The sequence below is a fragment of the Lampetra fluviatilis genome, chromosome 13, assembly GCF_964198595.1.
Source record: "Lampetra fluviatilis chromosome 13, kcLamFluv1.1, whole genome shotgun sequence".
In the NCBI taxonomy this organism is placed as follows: domain Eukaryota; kingdom Metazoa; phylum Chordata; class Hyperoartia; order Petromyzontiformes; family Petromyzontidae; genus Lampetra; species Lampetra fluviatilis.
The window spans coordinates 8,216,704-8,242,169 of NC_136287.1; the positions used below are offsets into that span (position 1 = coordinate 8,216,704).

General features: G+C 42.4%; 1 protein-coding gene across 1 annotated transcript; it reads left to right on the forward strand.

Moving 5' to 3' along the window:
* The first annotated feature begins 896 nt into the window (after nt 1–896).
* Nucleotides 897–25,463, forward strand: SLC28A3 (solute carrier family 28 member 3). Its single transcript, XM_078861892.1, has 17 exons — nt 897–1,057; nt 2,455–2,525; nt 3,350–3,441; nt 6,308–6,497; nt 8,737–8,881; nt 10,483–10,596; nt 11,388–11,465; nt 12,961–13,041; nt 14,301–14,381; nt 14,491–14,616; nt 17,076–17,206; nt 18,144–18,312; nt 20,209–20,406; nt 21,274–21,355; nt 21,438–21,536; nt 21,655–21,772; nt 24,691–25,463. Exons 1-17 carry the CDS (start codon nt 914–916, stop codon nt 24,806–24,808), a joined length of 2,037 nt encoding a protein of 678 aa, XP_078718018.1. The 5' UTR covers nt 897–913; the 3' UTR covers nt 24,809–25,463.
* Nucleotides 25,464–25,466: the final 3 nt, after the last annotated feature.

A 25,466-nucleotide genomic window follows, 5' to 3' on the forward strand; every position in this document is an offset into this window, starting at 1 on the left:
TACATTTATTCTGACTGAAGGAACGTGCAAAGCATGTTCGAGAAGTTTGTACAAGCGTGTCCTTGCAAATGTCGAGAGGGCTTAGGCAAATCTAAGAAAGAAAAATATCCCCCGTATAGCCTTAACAGACTGTAGGGGCAAGTGCTGTTAGCGAGCACCTATGAAGGCCGGAACGGTACACGAGGGGGTGGGTGGCCAGCACCACGCCCGACCGCCTTTGTCTCCCCAGTGTTTACACACAACACCGGGTACTCATTTGAGGCTGAGTCGACCTAGGGGAGGCCCAGGACCGGTTCAGATAATCGTCACTGGTGTTGGCCGTGAGCGGGAATCGAACCCGTGTCGCCAGGTTCATAGCGCAGCGCGCTAACCACTACACCAACACACACAAACACGTGCGCTCACAAAGCCCTGTATGCGCCTACCGAGATACCACGCCCGGCCGTATTTGTCTCTCCGATGCTCATCTTTGCACACACCGCAACAGGACGCACATTTTAGGAGGAACGAATCGAAGGGGATCGGTTCAGATCTCAATAGCCACTGATGTTAGCCGTGAACGGGAATCGAACCTAGGTCGCCGATTTCGGTCGCGCAACGCGCTGATCACACACTACACGCCACCGTTCCACACATCAAACCTACACGGTGCACACGCCACCTTATGCGAACAGGACTGCCCAGTGCGCAAATCGGGTTCCAGAGGTATGCGACCCACAAGCGTCGTAAACGCACCAACATGAGGTCCACGACCCCGCGGAGCGAAGGCGCGACTGATTTCAGCCAGTGGGGCGGGCGGGGGGGGGGAGTGATGCTTTCTTGTCGGTGATGGTGACACCCACGCACATAGGCAGGCAAACCACACTCGGCACCTGCTGCCTGAGAAACGTCGCAAGTGTACCTCTCGGCGGGCATGGAGATGACATCCGACAACGCCAATGGAGAGGCGACGTCGGTCGGCGTGGACAACGAAGCCTACATGGCCGAATACGAAAATGTAGGCAGACACAGAAAGCCGGGCGAGGAGGAGGAGGGGGGTGAGGACGTGGACGAAAAGGTACAACAAGCGAGGCGCGCACTTTTGTCGTCTGAACGCACGCACGCGGTGCTTTGGACTTTGTTTGCTCTTTCCCCGCTTGCAGTAGTTTTTTTTTAATTCTCTCGTTTTCCTAAGTTTAAAAGTTGCTTTTCTTCTAGAATGCGGCGCCTCGGTCTAATGGTTTAGCAACGCTGGAATTTGCAACCTTCTGGCGAGGCAGTTGGAACGATGGACAATGTTTAAGCATCCTCTGTCCCCCCCCCCTCCAAAGGTATAAATGTGTATCAACCCACAGCGAAGTTGATCGGCAGGCCACGTGAGGTGGAGTAAAGTGTGGGCACTCCCACCTCTGTCAAGACGTTTTGGCAGTGGCGTGGAAGAGTAGGCCAAAATAACCACGACAGTGGCGTGAGAAATGAATTCCTAGGTTGCATCTTTGCCCTTTTTTTAGCTTCAATACGTTTTCATAACTGTTTTTTTTTAGTTAGGAAAACGTTTACAGGTAGGAAAAAGTTTCGATCTGGATAATGTACGGGGCTAGTTGAACTACATTTGTACACTTGGTCCCAAAATGTGTGGGTTCATATGATGTAAATGGTGTAAGCGCACTGCGCTACAAACCGGGCGACCCCAGTTCGGTCTCCGCTCATGACCAATAAGTGGCGAATATTTGAACCGGTCTTGGATCTCCCATGGGTCGACTCAGCCTTAAACGAGTACCTGGTGCGGTGTGTATACATCATTGGGGAGACAAAGGCGGCCGGGCGTGGTGTCCGCCACCCACCACATCGTGGGCAGTGCTGGCTTTCATAGGTGCTCGCAAAGAGCATTGGCCCCTAACAGTCTGTTAAAGTCATTACGGGGCATCTCTGTCTCTGTTTGGTATTATAACCAAACGAATAAACACCAGTGTTATGCTATGAATGGGACTTCACAAGACTAAACATTAACGCTGGTGTTTGGGTGTAATACCAGTGCCATTGTTGACATATCCTACAAGTGGGCGAGCCACACTTCCGGTGAGCATGGATGGCTACGTACGAAGCGAAAGAAGTTCAACATGCATATTCACAAACACTTGGTTATGATCAAATACGTGCACGTGCATGTGTGTGTGGGGGAGCGGTAGGGCAGTGGTTAGCGCGCCGCGCTACAAACCCAGTGATCCGATTCCCACTCACGGCCAACACCAGTGACAATTTTCTGAACCGGTCCTGGACCTCCCCTAGATCGACACAGCCTTAAATGAGTAACCGGTGCGATGTGTAAACATCGCCACTGGGGAGACAAAGGCGGTCTGGGCGTGGTGTTAGCCACCCCGCCCTCTCGTGTGCCGTGCCGGCCTTTCAAAGGTGCTCGCTAACAGCACTTGCCCCTTACCGTCTGTTAATTTGCGTGACGTTTGTTTTGGGTAGGGACATGTATCCGTGCACGTAAAAGACACAGACGACGACGAAGAATATGTCGCCACTGCAGCCTGGGCAAGGTGGGAGTCTTGCACACACGAATCTCCGACGCCGCAGTATGACACCACTGTGCCCACATTGCACAATAATAATGATCGTACTATAGCGGGCACGAATTAGTCAAATGCATTCCGGTTACCTACTATAATGGAATGCCAGGGTTGTAATAAGTGTGGTTTTTTCCCCCCAGCATGTAACAGCGTACATAGTGTATCTCGTATTATATTTCTTATTTTTTTTAATGAACGAATTCACGATGAATGATTAATGTATTAAGATGTGTATATTAATGTATATTAAAACAAATACCATCTCAATACTCCTCTCCCATATTTATGCTGCTGGTTGGACCGAACGAATTGTCACATTCAAATGTTACCACCTGCTTTTATTTACAATGTTAAGTATATATAATGTGGCAAAACACAGTTCTTACAATGACATGCTTTTGTCAACTCATTGCTGAATGAAGGCCTGCCCACATCGTATCGGTAGTGGAGGTTGTTTGACCATACTTCGCCTTGCTAGTCAGTGTAGATTGGTGAAGGCAGGGGACCCAGTACTGGCTCAGATATCACTTACCGCTGACGTTTGCCGTAGCTGGACATTTAACTCAGGTCGATGGGTCCATAGTACAGTGCCCTATGGTTCCACCACTCACCACCATAGAAAGAGTACGTAATATTTTTCATCCTTATTTTAAAAAGGTAATGTATTTATAGCCATTTATTTTTTCACCACATTTAGACAGGGTTTAAACAAAAATATTTATAAAACTGAAGTGCACTGTATACACTTTAAACAGGTGGTTTCAATGGAATGTTTGTCGTTTATGACCTTTCAGGAAACTTGACAAATCCAGAGATAAAATACACAAGCACTTCAAGAAACATGAGAAAATTTACCATTGGGTTGGTCTCGGTGTTCTTTCTGCAGGTAAGTTTGAGCTGATTTCTCAGCCTCCGTTTAAGACTTCTGTGATTCCTGTGATCACATGGGGTGGTTAAGGTTCCTGTGAACAAATTTCCAAAATAAAATTACAGTTAATTTATTCATATGCGTGATTGAGCGAATGTAAACGAACATCTTGCATCTAGTCAAAAATATAATACATAAATTCTGTATAGATGTTTTAAGCGCATTAAAATGTATTGAACTATATGAGAAAAACGTACAAAAGAGGTTATAATGAAGAAAAGAAGGTATAAAGGAGACATGTATAGTACAGGAAAGTACAAACAAGAAATTACAGAAACAGTCGACACATCGCACTCCCATCACACTCATAACACTGGTCAACAAAAAAAATATTTTTTTTCTGGCCTGCAGCTGTTTTAGACTAATTTCAGGGTGCTGATTCCAAATCTGATCTCAGATTTGCTCTATCACATCATTTTCATGCTATCGGCATACTCCATTTTCATTGATTTTACCCGAAATTAACTCTGTCACTTATGATTGCAAGTTGTTACGAGTCAGTGACTGCTTTAGTGTTAAAATATGGTGCTGTATTTTTAGGATAGTGTGTTTATAATATCATTTTATATAGATATCCACATTTATTTAATATTTTTCTTCTGCAGTTTTTATTGAAAATGCAATATTTGATATCTCAAAAACCTGATGTGATAGACAAAAACTGATGCCAGATTTGGAATCAGCACCCCAAAATTACATGCAAACCGTTGGAATACCTTATGCCAGAAAAAGTGTGTTGACCAGTGTAATCGGAAAAGGACGGCGACCGCATCGCGCACTTCCAGATGCTCTTCTGCGGCGGTCTGGAACGCTCTTCTGATATGAGGAAGCCACTGGAGCCATGCACTTTTAAATCCAGATTGAAAACTCATCTCTTTAGAACTGCTTTTTGTGTTCAGTTTGTTGTCTTTCCCCGCACCTACATATGGTGCGAAATAAGTTCTACATTTATACATAATAGCCGAGGTTATGAGAGTTGCGCATTTATAAATGGTCTTACTTCGAGGCTGCATTCTGCTCTCAATCCAGATGAGCTGGTGGGAAGGAGCTGGAAGAGAGAACAGCAGGCTGAGGTTGAATTATTGTCAATACTTTATACTCTTAGGTTCTTTCGGTAAAGTCACGTAGGTAAAAAAAATGAAAATAACTAAATTAAATCACGACGTTTCGGAAGCAACACAAGCCTCCGTCATCAGGTGTAGCTGCTCCAGCAAAATTACTATAGCGTGTGAAGAAAGCTATTCAAGACACGTGTTTTTTTTATATATGGTGCTATATAGGGTGCTATATAGGGTGCCCAGCACCCTATATAAAAAAAACACGTGTCTTGAATAGCTTTCTTCACACGCTACAGTAATTTTACTGGAGCAGTTACACCTGATGACGGAGGCTTGTGTTGCTTCCGAAACGTCGTAATTTAATTTAGTTATTTTTTTTTATTTTTTTTATTTTTTACCAACACTTTTTCAAAGACTCGAATTGGAAAACGATTCTTTGATTTCAAAACACTGATCACCACCGCCTTATTGATGTGATGTGTTGAATAACGAAGGGGACAGATTGTTCAACAATAACCGCCATTCGCCACTAAGTGGCGGTGACGTCACCACGACGCTTGTGCCAGGCCATGTGCACCTTGAGGCCACGTGAAGTGTCGAACGCCCGCTGGTAGGAGGTCACGGGGCAGACCTAGGTGCCACGGTTCGACTGACTGAGATGACCGAGATGACTGGCTGATGCACCACCTGTGCCCCCTACTGTGCCAACTTGCTGTGCTTTAGTCACTTTGTTCGAGCACTATTACACACACACACATCAAGGACACTTTGCACAAGGCACTCACTGGGTATTAATTTAAATTTTGTGGATTGTGATCTGGAAGCCAGATTGTTGAAGTGGAATATTTGTGGAATTGGCCTCAGTGGCAGGATTAAAGTAAAATCGAAATTAATAACCAGAGGTGTTCATTAGCCCACACATTTCTTTCAGTCAGTCAGCTCTCAATGATATTGCGATATTGTTTATATACTATTGGATTTGTATCTTGAAAAATGTCCTAATAGGTATTTAAAAAATGTTTTTATGCAGATTTCTGTTCTTACTCCACACATACATATAAAACAAAATCCCCTTTGTTCAAACAAGCAAACTCTGGCCTGGTTTTTATCTTTATCGTCTCATCAGCAGTCAGGCTTGTTATATACAGTAATGATGGAACCCTGTTCCATGCAAATAACAATACCATGTTTATGCAGATGATAATATTATAGAGTATCCACCGACCTTTTACTGAAAATATGAATGTGATTGCATTAAGGCAATGGAAAGGTACAATAGATCGACTGACAGACATCCTAAACACATTCCTGCGGAGGGAGCTGGTAAAAACATTGGGTTGCTCGGTCAATGGCCAGGGTCAACGGCGTCGTGGTGTATTCCGCAAATATGGCCGACTGTGAGGGCGGGAACAAGCCGGCGTGAGTAGGTTAAACGTTGAGTTTTATAAGGGCATCACGGGGTGACCAGCCCCTCCCCTTCCACCCCCCACCCAGCCCCACCTCTCCCACCCCCCACCCAGCCCCACCCCTCCCACCCCCCACCCAGCCCCACCCTTTCCACCCAGACCCTCCCCACCCAGCCTCTCCTCACCCTCTCCACCCAGCCCCTCCCCTCCCTCCCCACCCAGCCCCTCCCCACCATCCCCTTTCCACCCAGCCCCACCCCTCCCCTTTTTGGATGCACGACGGACGGACACAATAATCCCCTGTGGGCTGGTGGAACCAGGTGGTTCCTACCAGTAACAATGATGTGTATTGTTCTCTAGGGCTCCTGGCTCTGGTGATCGCCGCTTGCATTGTCAACTTCAATGCCTCCTTGGCCCTGCTGGTGCTAACATGTCTGGGCGTTTTCTTTATCGTGTGGGACACTCTCATGGCCAAGTATGAGAGTAAAATTGTCAAGGCTCTGCAGCCAGCCATCAGATACTTCAACAAACACTGGAACATCATACAATGGTAAGGAAGTGGATATTGATCAGGGTAAGTCTCAAAAACGATGTTGGAGGGGATAGGTTCCCATTTTTGTTTAGTTCATTAAAAATAGGCACGTAACAATTTAATCCCGCAGTTATACAAAAAACTGTCATGATTTGGGGTCACTGGCATTTTTGTAAAAAAAAATATATCATTTGGATCGTCTATTATTATTCCATCTCGTTCACTCAGTTGTGTTTGCTTTATTAGCTGAAATGTAACATCAACATCTAATTTGCAAGCACTGTAATAGTTGAATCTTACATGCATAAATCAGTGCTTGTGTCATAAGTGCAATATTTTACTTTAATCAATGAACTGATACATTGTTACATGCCCAATTAGGATGCTTGCACGTGGCTTAAATGCAGCTGCTGTGACATTACATATGAGTGTAAACATTACCTACAATGTTTATATGTGCATACATGTATTGATGACTAGCTTTACTACCCGGCTTCGCCCGAGACTTGTATTCTTGTCTTGGATTAATACACGGCATACGCGGAGGGTGTGGGGGGGGAATGCGTGACGTCAACAGGCACACTGCGTGACGCTGCCGCATACGGGTGACATCACAGATGTGACGTCACCGCTCACTTGCCGTGCATAATATATGCATTATTGCGCCCACCCCCCCCCCACCCAAAATATAAAAGTCTATTTTTATACGTTTTGCATTGTGTACAGTCTGGAAGCTACCCACATGCCAAATTTCAAGTTTGTTGCATGTTGGGAAGTATGCTAAACATTTCGAACAGACACACATATTCATAAATTCCCTTTTATATATATAGATCTGACCGCAACTATTTGCAGGATGAATTGTTTAGACTGATTACGAGGTATTTGCAATCCCATGTCAAATGTACGTCGAACCAAATAATAATATAAGTATTCGAAACTGATCAAGGTAATCATTGGTATTGTTACAACATTTTATAATTAAAGTAATTAAAAAAAAATACTACATAGTTGCTTGAAACCTTTATAATGCTGCTCAAAGAAACCAACAATTCTATTCGGAGTTATTTATATCTACATATATCATTTCACAAAACGCCTCCTTGTGGTTGAACCTTTATGAAATGGGCTTTGAACAAGAGGTATTGAGGACACTAACAAACACCTCCAGAAGAGACCGGCACTCGTTGCATGTTCATGTTTGTCCTTCTGGCAGCATTGAAATAGAGTGGAGGGAGTACGTAATGATATGGGCACGCCAGATGGGCCGAGTGAATCAGGATCAGAATATGTAGTTATACTGGAGGAATATGATGAGCAATAAAGCTCTTTTTTCACAGATGTCCACTAGGGGCGGGTCATCAGAAAGTTACAACAACAAACAATACAAAACCACGATAGGAGTGCAAAGTATAGGAAAGGTAAGCAAACCACAAAAAAGTATAGACATAAAACTAATTTTTATTTAATTTTACCAGGTAAAGCCCACTGAGCTATAAGATTATTTTTCAGAAGTGACCTGGCCACAAATGATAGCTCAACGAAGTTGCTTATCATGCGGACATTTATAGCAGCAAATAATTTAAACGATCCAAACGCATGTTTCTAAATATGGAGGGGAAAACCGGATGACTCGGAGTAAAGAAAAAAACCACGCTTGTTCTCATCCCATAAATGGTTTTCTTCTCATATTAAGGTCATGCCAGGAGTGTGAGTTTGGGTTACATGTGCATGCCGGTCGAGTTGTTGCTCTCTAAAAAATATATTGGCGTAAATGTGCATCACCACAAAATTAAAAACTGAAACAACAGAAACACATACGTAGGTGGCCAATGTGCCACTTAAGGCTGGTAAAAAGCACCTCAGCTGGATGTGTGTATAACGGTAGTCATAAATATGTTGCAGAAGCAAAAAAAAGCAAAGTAACCCTTTCGCAATTTACATTTGGTTGTGTTCATCGGTACATTCATGAGGCCACCGTCCAAATGAATAACGTGTCGTTATCGTGTTCCCCAGTAATCTGTGGAATCCCCCTTAATGTACTGGTACACCAAGTTTAGATTCACCATTTGCTAAAGGACAAAGAGGCCTAATGTTGTTTGTGTCACGTGTACCATATTCAGTTTCTGAGCAACACAATGTACCGTGGCCGTGTTAATGACTAATCGTCCCTCGGACGAGAGTGAATGACGCACACGAACACTTGCAGCTGGTATCTTGGACGTGAAAGCAAAGCGATCTGTTTTTTTTTACCTAGGTTTGTCTACGCAGCAGTGCTGATTGCTATTGTCCTGTGGCTCGCTCTGGATACCGCCAAGCAAGGATTAAATCAGCTGATTCCTTTCGGAGGATTAATCATGCTCATTCTTATCATGTTCATCTGCTCCAAGCACCCCACCAGGGTACAGAGTGCACGATCAACATCTTTCACACGTTTCAACACAGTCGTATGAATACTTTAATAACGTACAATTTCATGGTGATGATTGCAAAGATACATTTTGGTACGACCTTGTTAAACGTCTTTCTCTTAGGGTAAATGCATACAATGTAAATGCATACAATCCTGATGGAATACCACGCACACCTTCCCCACTGCACACTAGAGCAAAGCCCTCTTGTGCGGCAGCACTAAACCGGACAGTCTAACGTGGCACTTTTTTTTACGTGTGTGACCTAAGAAACCGACTGAGTTAAACTAAGACTGGTGATAACAATACTATTGATAGCTGATAACAGGACTATTGAAAACACCTTTGCCTTAATCAACTCAACTCATAGCAAGCTGCGCTGGGTTACAGAAGTGACATTAAACTTTTGGGAAAATGACAGAATTTGTGTATGAAATGTTAGCACAGTGTTTGACATATCTTTCTATAGGCCAGCACAGAAAGAGATGACATTTGGACTGCCACGTCTCTCTTATTATCTCGCTAGCTTCCAGCAGTTCCAGCGTTTCATATTGCAAGGCTTGCTGTGAAAGGCAAGTGATAGGCAGGTAGATGGTGGGTCATTTTCAGAGGTGAAGTTTAAAGGTGGGAAAAGCTATTTTGGAAAATGTGCAACCTTTTAAAAAAAGATAACAGCGAGGTTCGATGCCACTATGATTTTCTTGTCTACGGCTACATGCCATGCTATTAGAAACTGCGTTTCGTTATTTAATCATCACTAGCTAGCAATTTTGCGTTCCGAATCATGAAATGTTTGGGTTTTCGAGTAGGAATTCAGTATGGAGTAATATTACGCAGTGGGTTGTATATTTACTGTAATATATAGCATTTCAGGTTATCTTAGAAGCCACACTTAAACATTCTGCTCATGAATATATTAATGTATAGCCCTTTGCTAGTTAAAGGCCTCCCTGTGTGCGGTTGACTGCTGTTCAGCGTGAGTTGGTGGAGGGGCCACCCATCACCGTTTGAAATGTCAGGTCCAGTTCAGATGTAATTATTGTATATTATGATTGGTTCTGACTTTACAGAGATTATTCACATCAATCATGCTGCAAATGTTCCACGGTGACCAAGTCTTAAGTCCGATTCGGTCCTAATCTCTTAAGTTCAGAGTGTTAAGTAGTTTGTCTTTGTAATGATTAACTGACAACAAAGACTAAAGGTCAATTATACACAAGCATTTTAAGTAGCTTTCGGTTTTCAAATGGTAATACCTTATTTAAAGGGAGGCAATTAAAGATTACTGAAATGTTTGTACTTCTTATACAATATGTGCAATTTGCCTTTTTGCCTGTTCAAATATGTAATGCGAACAGCTTAGAACCTTTAGCTTAGTGCCTCGGGTGCTTCACGGAATACACAACTCCATTTTCCCAAACTTTGCTTGCAAACACATTAATCAAAAAGGTCCTTCTTCACATACCGGTCTAGCCTTAGCATAGCATGGGGATGAATTCGCATGTAGGTTCAGCAGAAACTATTAGGCCTATTGACCATCCCGAGCCTCACCTCACCTCCTCTTCCCTCCTCTTGTGTGCTTTGTTTTGCAGGTTAAGTGGAGGCCTGTCCTATGGGGCGTGGGCATTCAGTGGGTCTTTGGCATTATCATTCTCCGCACTGAAGCGGGCCTGGATGCCTTCGAGTGGCTGGGTAGTCAAGTGCAGGTAATGTGAAATGCAATTATATCGGACTCTCGTACATTTACGAGCATGCTCGCAGACAGTTCTAAATTATATCTCAACTAGCTACGTTTTTACATACTCCCCCCCTCTATTCTAATAATGCTATTCGTATCGTGTTATAATACACATTAATTCCCAATCAGAATTCTGGAGCTATTGGTTCTGCACAGTAGTTTACCCTGTGTCAGAGGATGGCTCTGGAAGGTGATATAACAGAGCTACTTACGAAGTAACTTTTATTGACCTATTTAGTCACACTAATGACACACGTTTTAATGCCCTGTAAATATTGTTTTTTCTAGCATATAAATCAAACGTAAAAAAAAAAGTTCATAGCTGGATCAAGTCAGATTAAGTTAAAAACAGAAGTTAACATGTTTTTTTTACTGACAATCATAACCACCGGTTATTAAACCAGATTAGAAGCCATATCTCACCACTAATTGCTTGTTAATTATATCTCAGTATGTGTATTTTTAGATCTGGAGGTTTATTCATCGTTGTACGTTTAAGACTGCGAGTGCTGAAGATGAATAACTTAAGGTTTATGGAAGAGGGGCTTGAGTTGGTTACACATAATCTCATGTAAAAATAGTACCTATTTCTTATCGTGGTTAACATTAACTTACATTTTCATGGACTGTATTCGTAACTGATTAGCCAGAGTTATCTCTAACACAGGGCGAAGTGTGTAACGATTCGTAGTGATGAGACATTTGTAATTATTAATCTGTGTGTGTTTGTGCTCTCTCTCTCGTGTGGACATGTCTAAGACTTTTCTAGATTACACTGATGCTGGATCTAAATTTGTGTTTGGCGACTTATACACAGATCATTTCTTTGCGTTTAAGGTAATGCAGCAACCATGTCACCATTTCGCTATGCATTGTGGGTTAGCTTAGAGGAGGACAATCGTTCTGTCAGCTCATTTTTTTACCTTTGAAATTATTTTTGGAAGCATAATACTAAAATGCTGCATATTCTTGGTTCTTTCGGTTTTAGTTGTATTTATTTTTATTATTTTATTATGTCCCTTTTACGTGATTTACCGAAAGAACCAAGAATATGAATCTCTGCAGTCACGAAAGCTTTAAATCGAAATAAAATGCTGCAGTTAACAAACCTCTGCTGTTGGCGATACTATGCATTGTGATAGAATTAGCGCATATACGTTGTGGTGTGGCTATATTTTAATAAAAACAAAATACAGCACTAACCATACACTTGATATTAGAGGCTCAAAACTTTGTTTACTCATTTGATATTATAAATAAATACATAATAGGTTCACAAAAGAAGGCCATTGTGTGCTGATGTTATTGCCAGCATTGCTTAAGTCATCATCACCGTCATCCAGTATGACAAATACAGAGACATCGCAGCGATACACTCAGCTACTCCTGACGCGGTGTCTGGCTTGACCACATGAATGTGAAATTGTAGTTGATGCTCTGCATCGGCATCAGCCGTACGAAAGAAGAAGAAGATTCTTATTATCACAATTATATGAACGTGATTCAAAATCTGTATGGATTTGTTCTCCTGTAATGTGTTAACTCTTGTTCATTGGAACGCCTCCGCACATGTTCGTTGAACTCTTTATTTATTTATCTCTCCTGGCATTTCATTCCTGGGTTTGCTCATGAGTGGTCACCCGTAATGAATGTGTCCCGCCAAAGCTGACTTGAGCAATTTTCCTGCAGCCTACATTTAGCTGAGATCAGATTCTAGAATTGTGAAACTAATCTGGTGAGTCATCTTCGGTACTATTATAATGAATTTAAATACCGTACAATCGACAACATATGCTTAAAACAACTTTCATTATCCTTACTAAATTGCAAGTTGTAAACGTTCTGTTAACACGTAGGATTAGCCTTGTGCATTTTGTGCAAGGAACATTTAAACATGAAGTCATTTTATTAAGAAAATAATAATTGCAGTGCTTTGCCAATCCGCTGTTGGATGAAGGCCTTCCCACCCTGCATTTCTCTTGGGGGTCGTTTGACCATACTTCACCATGCCGGTCAGTGCAGGTTAGTGAAGGTAGTGGGGGAGGGGGGTGCATAGGACAAGTTAAAATATCACTCACCTCTGAGGTTAGCTGGAGTCGGGAATCAAACTCAGGTCGTCGAGCTCATAGTGCAGGTCACAAACCACTGCACTATACACCAAAAACATTCACAACCATATCCCGACTAGAATAATGATGCAACTGTGCCACTTCAAGCATAATATCATTGCATCTGCAGACCTACGTGAGATAACGCCAACAACAAGCAACAGTTGCGTGCCCTTGAATCCACTGGTGAAATTGCTCTGCTCCCTATCCCATGTGCGTGTCAGGTGCTGCCCATTGTCATCTTCTTCAGCATGATCATGTCCATGCTCTACTACGTTGGCTTCATGCAGTGGCTCATCCTCAAGGTGCCCATTGTTGTACCAGCCCCGTAGTGTCGGGGTGGGGGGGGGGTCTGGAGGTGGCTGAGCCCCCCCCACCTTCCTCTTTGCTGAAGGCTCAAACCCATTCTAAATCCTGATAGCCGAGTTAAAAAGTGTTGGTACAGTGATTAACACTCGTGATGACATCAGTGATGGGGGTCCCAGCATTTCCTTTCAACATGCATTTGGGGTCATATCTAGAGCAACACTGCACGGTTGGGAAAAAAAACCCAGATTCTCTCGTTAATCATTCTCTTTAAGCGTGTAACATTTGATTAAACAAACATAAAAGTTCATCCAACGTTGACGGTGCAGTTCTCCCCAAGCCTCCAGTGAGTCTTTTGCATGCCCCCCTCCCCCACCCCTTCAGCAAGGTCACGCTACGGAGCTGGGGCACCCCAGAGTGGGCATTTGGTCAGGGGGCAGCAACGCCACGTCGAACACGAAGCCAGGGTCCCGTGCCGACGGGGGGAGGGGGGGAATCTTGCAATGACCCTGGTTTCCGAAAGTACAACTGCTTACTCGTGCAGTGCATTTGTGAGCTGATAAATAAGTGGCCACCTTTGCATTACGTTTAAAGCGGGAGTGTGATTCACGGTTGCAGGTAGAGGAGCCAATAAACTCCACCTCACGTAAAAAAAACAACGATTCGTTATTTCTTAAAAGATGGGTCTAGTTAAAATGTTATTCCAAAAGACTATTGTTTCAGAGGTCTTCATTTAATAACATTCACTGCCACTCATCCGTTTCTTCCAATGCTCTGTATAGTCAGTGAGTCGCTCAGTATGCTTTACTTCGCCAAGAGATTAAATACACGTGTTGAGGTTTAGCATTGCGATGACTCTTATTGTCTCATGCCTGGTAGTATGATGTTTCTTTGTGATGTTATTTTCTATGTGTGAGTATTTTTATTTATCATATCAAGCACAGGTTGGTATCCATTACCAATATCAGCATTTTCTCAGTGACAAAACTAATTTACGTTTCCACATGGTTCTGATTCAAACTTGCGCAAATGCCTTAAATTATATTCAACTATGGTTGAAGCGAACGCAACACAATATCTAGCACGAGCTAATTATTTGTTGCAATGTTATACTGCGTTCCACCAAACGCCATTGTGCAAACACCTGGCAGTGTGGCATATTCTGCTGCAGACAAATTACATTTTCTGGTCTCGAGAGATGATAGGACCGGTGGGGTCCCTTAGCCGAGCGATTTCTGACATCCTGGATGCTCGGCAGGTGGGCTGGGTCATGCAGATCACAATGGGAACGTCTCCGACGGAATCCCTGGTGGCAGCGGGGAACATCTTCGTAGGGCAGGTACGTTACGGAGTTCCCTGAGCCTTCATGAACTGTGAATGCTACACTTTGTAATTGTGAAAGTTCCTTGGCATATTGACGCACACTCAGCATTGCTTCCTTTCCGCAGACGGAGTCTCCACTGTTGATTCGCCCGTACCTCGCTGACCTAACGTTGTCCGAGATTCATTCGGTCATGACCAGTGGTTTTGCCACGATTGCTGGGAGTGTCCTTGGTGCATACATCTCCTTTGGGGTAAGTGAAGAGATATTAACACGGCAATTTATGCCATTTTGCTCACTCAGAAAAGTCTCAAAGGGCTTCAAAAATATTTTTCACGATGGTCTTTCTTAGGCTCTGCAAACATTTCCTTACTGAGTTTTTCTGTGTGCAGTAGGATTTTCATATATAAATTCCCGGAGAAAACCCATCCACAAGAGAGACAAACATTACAAACATTGTATAGATGGGTTAGCCAGTGACTTACTTGCTGTATTGTCATTTACTGGCGATATTATAAGACCTGCAGATTGGGAATGCATGAATATGGGTTCTGATTTGTGTAGCCGATAGATATCTGCCACGGTACACTTATGGTTGCCACCTGTCCTGGTTTTCCCAGGATGTTCTCTTACGAGGCCATCGTCCAGATTTTTGTCGGTTGCATAATAATACACAACCCAAGACAATGCATTTGTAGATGTTCCCTCTTCTGGTATTGTAAGACATTCTTCTTCCTATAATAAGTGCCGGTTTTTGAACCTCGGAGGTGACAACCCTAGGCACACTTTGGAAATGTAAGGGCGTGGCAGAATGCTTTGTTGGCTGGCAGAATCCATACACCATGAGGCCACTCGCATTACACGAGTGAGCCAATCAATGACTTCATGACACAAGCACTGCTCACAGGTAGGTGTGAGATATATTGTGGGGAGTGGTGGCACAGCGGTTAGCACACTATCTTATGAACTTTGTGGCCTAATTTAAATTCCTGGTCACAGATAAACGTAGTATCAGTGATATCTGAATTGGTTCTTGGTCTTCCCTTTGTTGAATAAGCCTAAAATGAGTATCTGATGCAGTGCCTAAACATCAGCTATTGAGAGACAAAGGCGACTGGGAGTGGTGCTGGCCACACTATCCTCTCTTGCATTATTTTGGTCTTTATAGGTGATTGCTCACAGCATTTACCCCAACATATAACTAACTAGACGAAGGATGAGCCCTGCTATCCTGCACATTAATAAAAATAACAACTTTTAATTTGGCACGAATCAAAATGAAGTGAAACACTTTACAGCTCTTTTTCGATCTCAGGAAAACAAGCGATTGAACATATTCGTGTTTTTTATTATTTGTGTTTAACTGACTTCTGTACAATGACTGAAACAGCAAAAATCTAATTCGATATACATCGTATAAATCCTGTGTGTTCAAAACCCATTCTTGTTACTTCACGGGTCACTGCAAATAACCCCAATAACTGTCAGCTATGGGGGCAGCGAGGATTTTAAAGTTGACAGATTTTTCTGTGTTATGGATGTGAGGGGGCAGCCGCATAGGGTTGAATATGACAAAACAACATTCACAAATTCGAATTTACCTTAACCCGAAGGGTTTTGCTGCCATCATTATGATTCATAATAGATGTTTTGGTAAGGACACGTCGCGATCTGGCCAGATGTTTGCCACATAACCCTCTATCACCTGACACAGCTAAACAAATTAAATTGTTACGTGTACAATCTTTGAACACGCGTATTATTACATTTTCAGCTCACCGGTAAGTAAAGAACATTTCCCACAACATAATCTAGCAATTACATATCATGTCTCGTTTTAAAAACGTGTCAGGCATCCTCAGGTAAAAAAACAAAAATTCATGTTGACAAATGTATAAATTGATATGTCTATGATTTTTAGCCTGTCGGCTCTCACATATAGTTGTGGGACACCATTCAGGATATAACCTGTCGGCTTTGATTATAATAAACGGCTTTGGTTTGGCACTCAAGAGAACAAATAGCACACACAATCCACGCTATCATCTGAAGCACATTCTGTACACAAAATGGACTTTAATCCCATACGTATTACTGAACCCAAGGTCTAGGGTGTGAAGTACACTTACATGTGTAGTATTCTCTCACACAGATAAATATTTGTTAGCCTTTGCTAGACTTTTGTACTCTCTGGACAACCCACGTTCAATTCCTGGCCATGGCGAACAACGCCAACTTGTTATCTGAAGCGATCTGGCGTGCCGCTTATTCATCAGTCTGTACTGACCAGGATGGTGAAGTATAGTCCAACACACCCCATGACCGACACAGCGAACGAGAGGCCATAATCCATCAGTGGATTGACAAATGGCTGTGGCTGTAAAGTTCTCTTTTGTAAATTTTACTTTCTTGAAAACACGCTTTCACAATCATCAAGATCTCAACGAAACTCGCCGATTCATATTTGAATGAAAATGTGTAGTCCATTTAATGTTACATTGAAAGTTCTGAATGAAGGAGTAAAAGAAAGCCTAGACATTAATGAAATCAAATTCATTGACGCTCACGGTAATTCCATTTAGGACTATGGTGGCACTTCATTTTTTGAGGTTGTATACACTTACTATTTAATTCTCAAACCCTTTGACCACTTGTGATATTCATTATGTTGATGACACGGGGTGCGTGTGTGTGCTCAATGCCGTTCCCTAGGTGCCGGCTGCCCATCTGCTGACAGCCTCCGTAATGTCAGCACCTGCAGCCCTCGCTATATCTAAGGTCTTTTGGCCTGAAACCCAGAAATCCAAGTTTAAAGTCAAGGGTAGCTTGAAGCTTGAAAAGGGGTAATGTGTTTGAGGAAGTGTTTTACCTCCACTCTCTGTCTTCATCATTTTACCTTTAACGTCATCGCACTGTATTTAGAGATGGCCTTCACAAGTACAGTTCAGGCATTTAACATAGTTGTCATGGTTTGTTATCCTGTGTTTGCCATTTGCTTCCAACCAGATGTGATAGGGGGCATTAGCTGAAGAGTCGTGTCGCGCATATATAAAAACAGAAACATATATTTGCGGAATATCGTTCGATATCCGTGTACAAGAATGCATTTTTGAAGTCTACCAGCCTTTTGGCTCTTCAGACCTATATGATCCACCCAGCAGTATTTGTTTATGCTTATAATCTCTGGGTTGGTTTTGATATTCTGGGGCCACCTAAGTTACTGAATAGTGTTTCTCAACTCGAGTCCTCATAACCCCCCCCACACAGGTCACATTTTCGTGCTCCTAAATATTTTCTATTTATGTCCAAACTAAGCCACTGCGCACGGCACGCACCTGATAGTTGGTAATTATGGGAAACTGAACACTGGTGGGTCGTGAGGACTGGAGTTGCAAAACACTGCAGCAGAGCAATATTCTGTGTTGAATAAGGAAGCAACATCGAACTGAATGCAATATACAGCAGACCTGGACAAATGCATATCACTGGCTTTTAATTCCTGTATGTTCGTATATGCATGCGTATGTGAACTTATACGTCGAATGCAATGTAAATGCAGCAGCAATCAACTACACTAGAAATGTATGGAGGCTTAGTTTAAAATCACAACCGCATATTGTTAATCTCAAACCAGTTCCTGAATAGGTTACGTTCGCTGAGAGAATGTAAACCTCAACACTGTCTGTTTGTTGAATGACAGTGGGCACTTATGTGTTGTCTACGATTACTGTCTCTGTTATGTGCACTGATGCCCAGTTGTTTTTGTCGTACTACTGACAGCACGGAGAGCAACCTTGTGGAGGCAGCTTCTCATGGTGCATCTGCTTCCATTCCCCTGGTCGCCAACATCGCAGCAAACCTCATTGCGTTTTTGGCCCTGCTGGCCTTCATCAATGCCATCCTGTCCTGGCTTGGTGGCATGTTCAACTACCCAGATCTCAGCTTCGAGGTACCTTCTCCCAGTGGCGTAGCTAGGATATTTTGTGCACGGGGACGAACTATAAAATTGGCGCCCCCCCCGTTTAATCACATACCAAAATGTAATTACGTGACATGTAGGCTGTGTGTGGCGGGATATATACACCTTTAGGTTGAGGTGTATATTTGTGCAGTAGTTTCAGGCTGCCGCGCCCACCGCAACAAGTTATAATGTAACGTTGTAAGCCTCATTTTGGCGCCCCTTTACCTTGGCGCCCGGGGACATATGTATCCCCTTGCCCCCCCCCTAGCTACGCCTCTGCCTTCTCCACCTTCATCTATGCTATAGCCCATATAAAGCAACCATTTGATATTAAGCTGCAGGTCATTTAGCCACCCCTTTGCTTTGTTTGAGAGTTGGCCATTTGCCATGCGAAGTTACGTGGTGCGCGGTTCAGAGTTCGTAGATTTATTTTAGGCTTATTGACCTCCAGGCATAAATTGTCATGACACTTACCTTATTTAGCCCGTTGCCAGTCCTGGTTTACTGATTTGCTTCACATAGATAGTGCCGTGGGCAAAGAAAATGTGTTGGGCCCCTAGCAGTTGCCAGCAAGCCTGGCGGGGAGGGGGTGATCTATTTCTCTGTCTACGTCTCTGCCTTTCTCCGGGTCTTTCGTCTTCTGTGTTTTTCCCCCCATCGGCACTCCGCATGTTTTCGGCAACCCTTACAGCTGTGCGCCCTTAGCGGCTGCCATGATTTCCCACTCCTAAGACCAAGCCTGGATTTGAGCCTGCATTTCAGGTATAATACCAATAGTCACATGTCACCGAATCATCCAGAATGCATCCGATCTTAGTACGTTGTGGAAGTTAAGCTGGGTTGATCCTGAAGAGTGCTAATAGATGAGTGACCACCATGGACAAACGGCTTGTCGTAGTGTTTGGGAGGCTGCGATAGGCAGGAGAGGGCAGCGCAGCAAAATCCATTGTTGTACTGTACTTCTATTCTTCCACATCTTTGCTGCCTGCTTTCACCAATCTGCGCTGACCAGCATGGGGAAGTGTGGTAAAATAACCCCCATGACCCCCATAGTGTGGGGAGGGTCTTATCCACAGTGTACTGAAAAAAGTCATCTACATGTTTATCAATAATCATACAATTTTCATAGCCCGTTCCAAAAACTGATATCCATGTGTGAATGGATACTTAAAACCTTGGCAATCTTTCCAAATTAAAGCTGCTATTTTCTGGTCGTAAAGTAATGTTTGCCAGGACGGATTTGATTATATGCACATCTCAATATTGTGCAGATAATTATATAACTCAGTGGATGCAACGAAGTTTTGCTTTCAAAAAATGCCGCGATAAAACAAATAGTACTTTCGTAAAAAAAACAACACCATTGCGGTGACTGTGTTTAAGTAAAGGAAGGAAAAAGACACCACAGTGTTTCGCATTGGCATTTATATTTAACATGATGTTATATTTGACTGCCTAACTAACTCCATACTCCTCTGCTATGCTCATTCCATCTGTTCATGTAATTATGTTTAGTTGGTGCCAAAATGGTCAGCACACTGGACTCTCAATCCAGAGGTCACTGGTTTGATCTTCCGGCATGGCAGTAGAAACAATGTTGAAAGTTTCTTAAATCTCTCTGACACCTATGTCCACTCAGCAATATAAATAGGTACCTGATAATATAATTAGTCAATGAACAGGTCAACGTGCGTACACCTGCCTCTTTCAAGACGCCCGCCAGCATGGAAGAGTTTGCTAAATGCCCTTTAAAGGGGCACCCTATGGTGGAGGCCATTCCAGCAACAGTGGCGTGATCAAGCAATTTGCCGAGCTAAAGATGCAACCAAAGCCTCATTTACCACCCCACGTGGCTCCTTCTTCCCTGTTTGTGTTTGTGTCCAGCTCATCTGCTCGTATGTGTTCATGCCGCTGGCGTTCATGATGGGTGTGGACTGGGCTGACGCCTTCATGGTGGCAGAACTCCTCGGAGTGAAAACGTTCTTCAACGAGTTCGTGGCCTATGAGAGGCTCTCCCTGCTCATTAAAGCGCGAACAGATGGCTCTCCCGAGTACGTGGACGGAGTGAAGCAGTACATGAGCGTAAGTTTATGATGTTGTTGGCAAAGCAGTGCTGTCCTTAGCTAAGAAATAGCATAACCCAATTGGACTGTTTACCTTCTGTTATAACCTTTTAAAATTTGTTGACGGATCACACCCGTCGATGGTTCAAGCCTCGCAATTAAGAAATCAACCTCAATATAAAACTAAGCGTGGATTGTGCAATGAGAATGCCATTTTTGTTTTCTAAAAAAAATAAAAAAATACAAAGTATAACTATTTTATAATTAATTATTTAATACCCTTTCCCCCACTTGAAAATTAACAATACAGACCTTGATCCATACAAAGTATAAACATTTGATGTAGGATATTTCGACTTGGTGTTTCCCAGCCTGTGGTCCACGGATCACTGCTCTCCACAAGGCTGTGGAAAGTTGTCCGCGGAACTGTAGCACATTCCGTGATTTTATTCACAAAACACATTGTTTTTGTTTACGGCTCATCGGAGAGCGATTTAGGTTTAATGTATGGATGATAAGCACAGCTGGATATTGACTGAATCTGCTTATTTGCTAAGATTGGTCAACAATGAGTAGTTTGAATGGAAAAATATAAATCAATGGAGCATGGCAGCCCACACAATTTTTTTTTAGGGTTGCCAATGATCCCTTTGTCCAGAAAGGTTGGGAACCCACTGTTTATGGAATTTTTCCTATCCAGTTCACAGCCACAACTTGCTCTGATATGTGTTGTTTATTGCCACGTTTAGTGATGTAATGGCACTTTGGGTGGCAGATTTGTGCCAGAAAGTGCCACATGTTAATGAAAAATGACTTGACTTCATTTTACTATTTGGCATTGATGTTAGCCCAGACTGAAACTGGATTTTTTTTTATCTCATTACAGCTACGCTCGGAGGCCATCGCAACCTATGCCCTCTGTGGGTTCGCCAACCTCGGTTCCATTGGAATTATGATTGGTGGCCTGTGTGAGTATTAGATTATATATATTGAAATCTCACTATCTAATACAGCAGATAAGAATAATGATGTAATTTTATGACTTTTCAGCTTCCATGGCCCCACAAAGAAGAGGTGATATTGCTAAATGCGCAGTCCGTGCATTAATATCTGGTACCGTGGCTTGCTTCATGACTGCCTGCATTGCAGGTGATGTACAATTGCAGTCTGAACATTTCACACTTGCAGTTATTTTATTTAGCCACGAGACATTCTTATTCACCTTTAAATTGTACTACTGTAATATTCTTGATGTTTTTATTTTCAGGCATTTTATATACACCGCAACCAACGTGCCTCGTCATTCTGGGTGACGCATTCAGTGGCGGAGAAGTTCCAACCAACTCCTCAATCATTGTCACCTGCTGCAATGACCTTTTCAATCGGTATGGCTGAGAATCATGTGTTCGTCCAGTCTCGGTCCAGTTTGTATTTGTGCTACGCTTGTGAACAGGTATCGTAAATATTCGTAAAGCTGTGCTGTGGACTTTGTGATAAGGGGTGACAGGCATACGGAGAGGCCATGGGAGCATGGGCCACACCCAGGGCCAGATTAAGATTTTGTAGGCCCCTGAGCTACAGGTACTGTGAGGCTCCCAGTAATATTTTCAAAAGGAACACAAAGTTAAACAAAAATATAATTCATTTTTACAAGGCTAGCAACAAATAAAATTCAGCATTCACAGGTGAAATAACTTTTCACTTCATCTCTGGAGGCCCTCCAGCTGGCGGAGGCCCCTGGGCTTGCAGCCCCGAAAGCCCGTGCCTTAATCCGGCCCTGGCCACACCCACATTTTCTAGTGGGGGGGGGGGGCACTGCTTGTGCTACAGCGGTGGGAGGGTAAAGATGCATTAGGGAATAAGGGAGTGCAGGTCGGGCTGGGGCTCAGGCTGAATCTGCAAACATTCAGGAGCAGTGAAGTCTAGTGCATGGGGAGCTGTAGCTGAGGTGAAAGAACGGGAGGTGGCTAAACTAAAATAAAATTGAGATGTGGCTTAATTCATTTTACAAGTAAATTAACCCCTGCCTCAGATTTCGTTTTTTCCCGATCCCTCAGTTACAGTGCCTCTCCATAGAGCAATGCCTTTTTTTACATTTGATAACAATTGGATATATTCTATACACATTATTTTATCATTACACAATATGCATTCACAACAATACATATTGTTTACCTTACTGTTGGAATTATGTCAATTGGCTCCTAACCCAATACTCCCAGAGACTTTTAGTGGGGAGCTAAAATGTATTTTTCGTCCCCCCTCTACCTCCCCATCTTCCTGAGGCACTTGCCATACAATAAACGTCCTTTCATAGACTCCCTGTGTGATGCTGCCCTGGTGTAATGGTTTTCACACTGGATATGGGCCTATCGTCCCGCCGAGGTAGTTGAAATTGTGTGAGTGGCTTAAATCCTCTTCCCACCTCTGTCCATCCAGCAGTATAAATGGGCACACCTCTTTTAGCCAATCAGCAAGTGTCACTTGTGCAGTGGGATAGAGTGAGGGTGCTCTTGCCTTTTCATAAACATCTGACTGGTTGTGGAGAAATTAGCGAAAATAACCTGGAGAGGCATTTCTCCTGAGTCCCTCTACGAGAGCCCCTTCTGTTAAACTATTTTAAAACTATTATATATTTTTTATTTATTTTACAAGCTAAGACCCACTGAGCTGGCTAGCTCTTTTTTAAATTCTTTATATTAAGTTTTCTTGCTTGCTTACGACCGTGCAAATCTTTCGGTCGTTTTTTAACCCACTTCCCGTGATCCAATCGAGCTGAGATTTTCCACACAGACTCGTTGTGCGTGACAATTAATGTTCGTCTGGGTTTCTTTATTTGTATGGCTTCGTGTACAAACCTTTGATGGTAGCCAGGAGGTTTGCAGAGCACCTTGGTCTCGAAATAGACAATTTCATGAAAAAGACAATTTCATGAAATTGTCATGATTTCAACCGTGATGATGGTTACAAACTGAGTAATCATTGGAAAGATGTGATTAACCATGCAAAAAAGATTTAACTAAACTTATTTTGACCATCTTATTTGACAGACAACTATTACAGGTTACTGATAGACAGCCAGTTCTGTTTTACCAGGTTTAGCTTTCTTTTTTCACACTTTTGTCATGTAGGCCAGGCTTAGTCACAAACCGAACCTCTCCATAATAAAGGCTCAGTCTTTTGTTATGTAGTCTATTACCATCTACATGGCAGAGGCTCGGTCTCATTTGCAGCATTTGTTATGTAGGCTAGGCGTTAGTCACAAACCGCACCTCTCCATAACAAAGGCTCAGTCATTTGTTATGCAGTATATTCTTAGTCTTAAGCCTCACCTTACCATATTAATAAAAAGTGTGCCGTCCCTGGCCCTTCCCCCTTCAACCATTATATATACGGAGTGGTATCTCTTGTAATCTCTCATTTACTTGATACAGCTGTCGGGCTGTGACGGTTCCACCTGAAGACGGAAGCTTGTGTTGCCTCCGAAACGTCGTGATTTTTATTTTTATTTTACTTTTATTAATTTTAATTTTTTTACCTACGTGACTTTACCGAAACAACCTAAGAATATGAATCCTTGCAGTCACGAAAGCTTCAAATCTAGAATTAAATTCCATACTGTATATATAGGCGTCAGGGTCGGGATCGAAACCATGACCTGCTGTATACCAGGCGAGCGAGTTAACATCTCACCACCACGGAGCCTACAGTGGCGAGATGCCAGCAGTTGCAAGGACTGTACATGTATCCCTACTCTAATAGACTACCTAATTACTGTGGCATACTCATTTGTATTGGATATTCATTTTAAAGGTGGAGTTCTCCCTTGCGTGGTGCTTACAATTCTGGAGATAGCAGCAGGCTTTGTTTTTTTTTCTTTCGGTTGCCTTCTCTGAAATGAAAAAAATACATTTAAATAAACATTTGAAATGACTCGCCTCAAGTAACATTTCCAGAGTTTCGCCTCACCTGGGAAGCTAACCTCATCACTCGACTGTGATATGTCCAATCCACTTGTATTTTTATTAAAAAAAAAAAATTGAATATTTCCAGCCCCTTGTCAATCTACTGCTGGATAAATGCCTCAACGCACCACCACGACCACGGTGTGACATCATCTATGTTGCAGCAGATAAATAGACTTGTTTATAGCCCAACATGTATTGTTAGGGCACCTCTTAAACTACACAAAATTGAGCTGTTAAGCTGTGTTAATTTAAACGGATTTAAGCTGAATTGGGTCAGTATTCGGTTGGCCTTTTGATGTTTAATCCATTGACGTCTGTTTATGTTGTCTTTTCAGCACTGAAGTCATTGATCCTGAAAACATTATCATCGGTGGGAATTATACCAGGGAAGCATTGGACGGCTGCTGTAACATGATGATCTCACCTTTTTTCAATTGCTCCTGGGTTGTATGAAATGCTATGATACACTTGCTCAGCATTGCCTTGTTAATGCCCAGATCTGTAATTACATTTTATTTTCATGATTCCACTACACTATTATTAGTGCAGTATTTTGTAAATGACATGAACACAAAGCTTACAGTTTGCTTATCCACTCATTGTGCATGGGCATTTAGGTTTCTTTTACGAAATATATACTCTTGTAAGATAAATATAAATGTGAAGAGTGTAAATGGTTGAATGGTAAATCTTCCTGTATTTGTAATATTACTTAGTAGCTCTTAGTTTTCAAAGCCTTAGCTATTATTTAAATGAAATGAACTGCAACATTTGTGGAAATTAAATAAATTACATGCAATTTTGGATGGCTATGCCACGTGTTTAATGATTGTACTGTACGGTAAACAATGCAATGCCTATTTTAGTATTTGCATCGGAAGTTCTCGCATTCTTTCAAATCTTTGAGAAAAAAATGCATGAAATCGCCTTTTTCACATTTATAAGTGAAATTGTAATATTTTTTTACTTAGCAAATTGTTTTTTTTTGCCTCTTCCACATGCGATTATGAATATGTAGATTTTTTAAAGCGTATTTTTAAAATAATGTTTAATATTAACATTCAAATAAAATGTAATTTACAGTCAAAACATTGTTTTATGTCATGGTTTT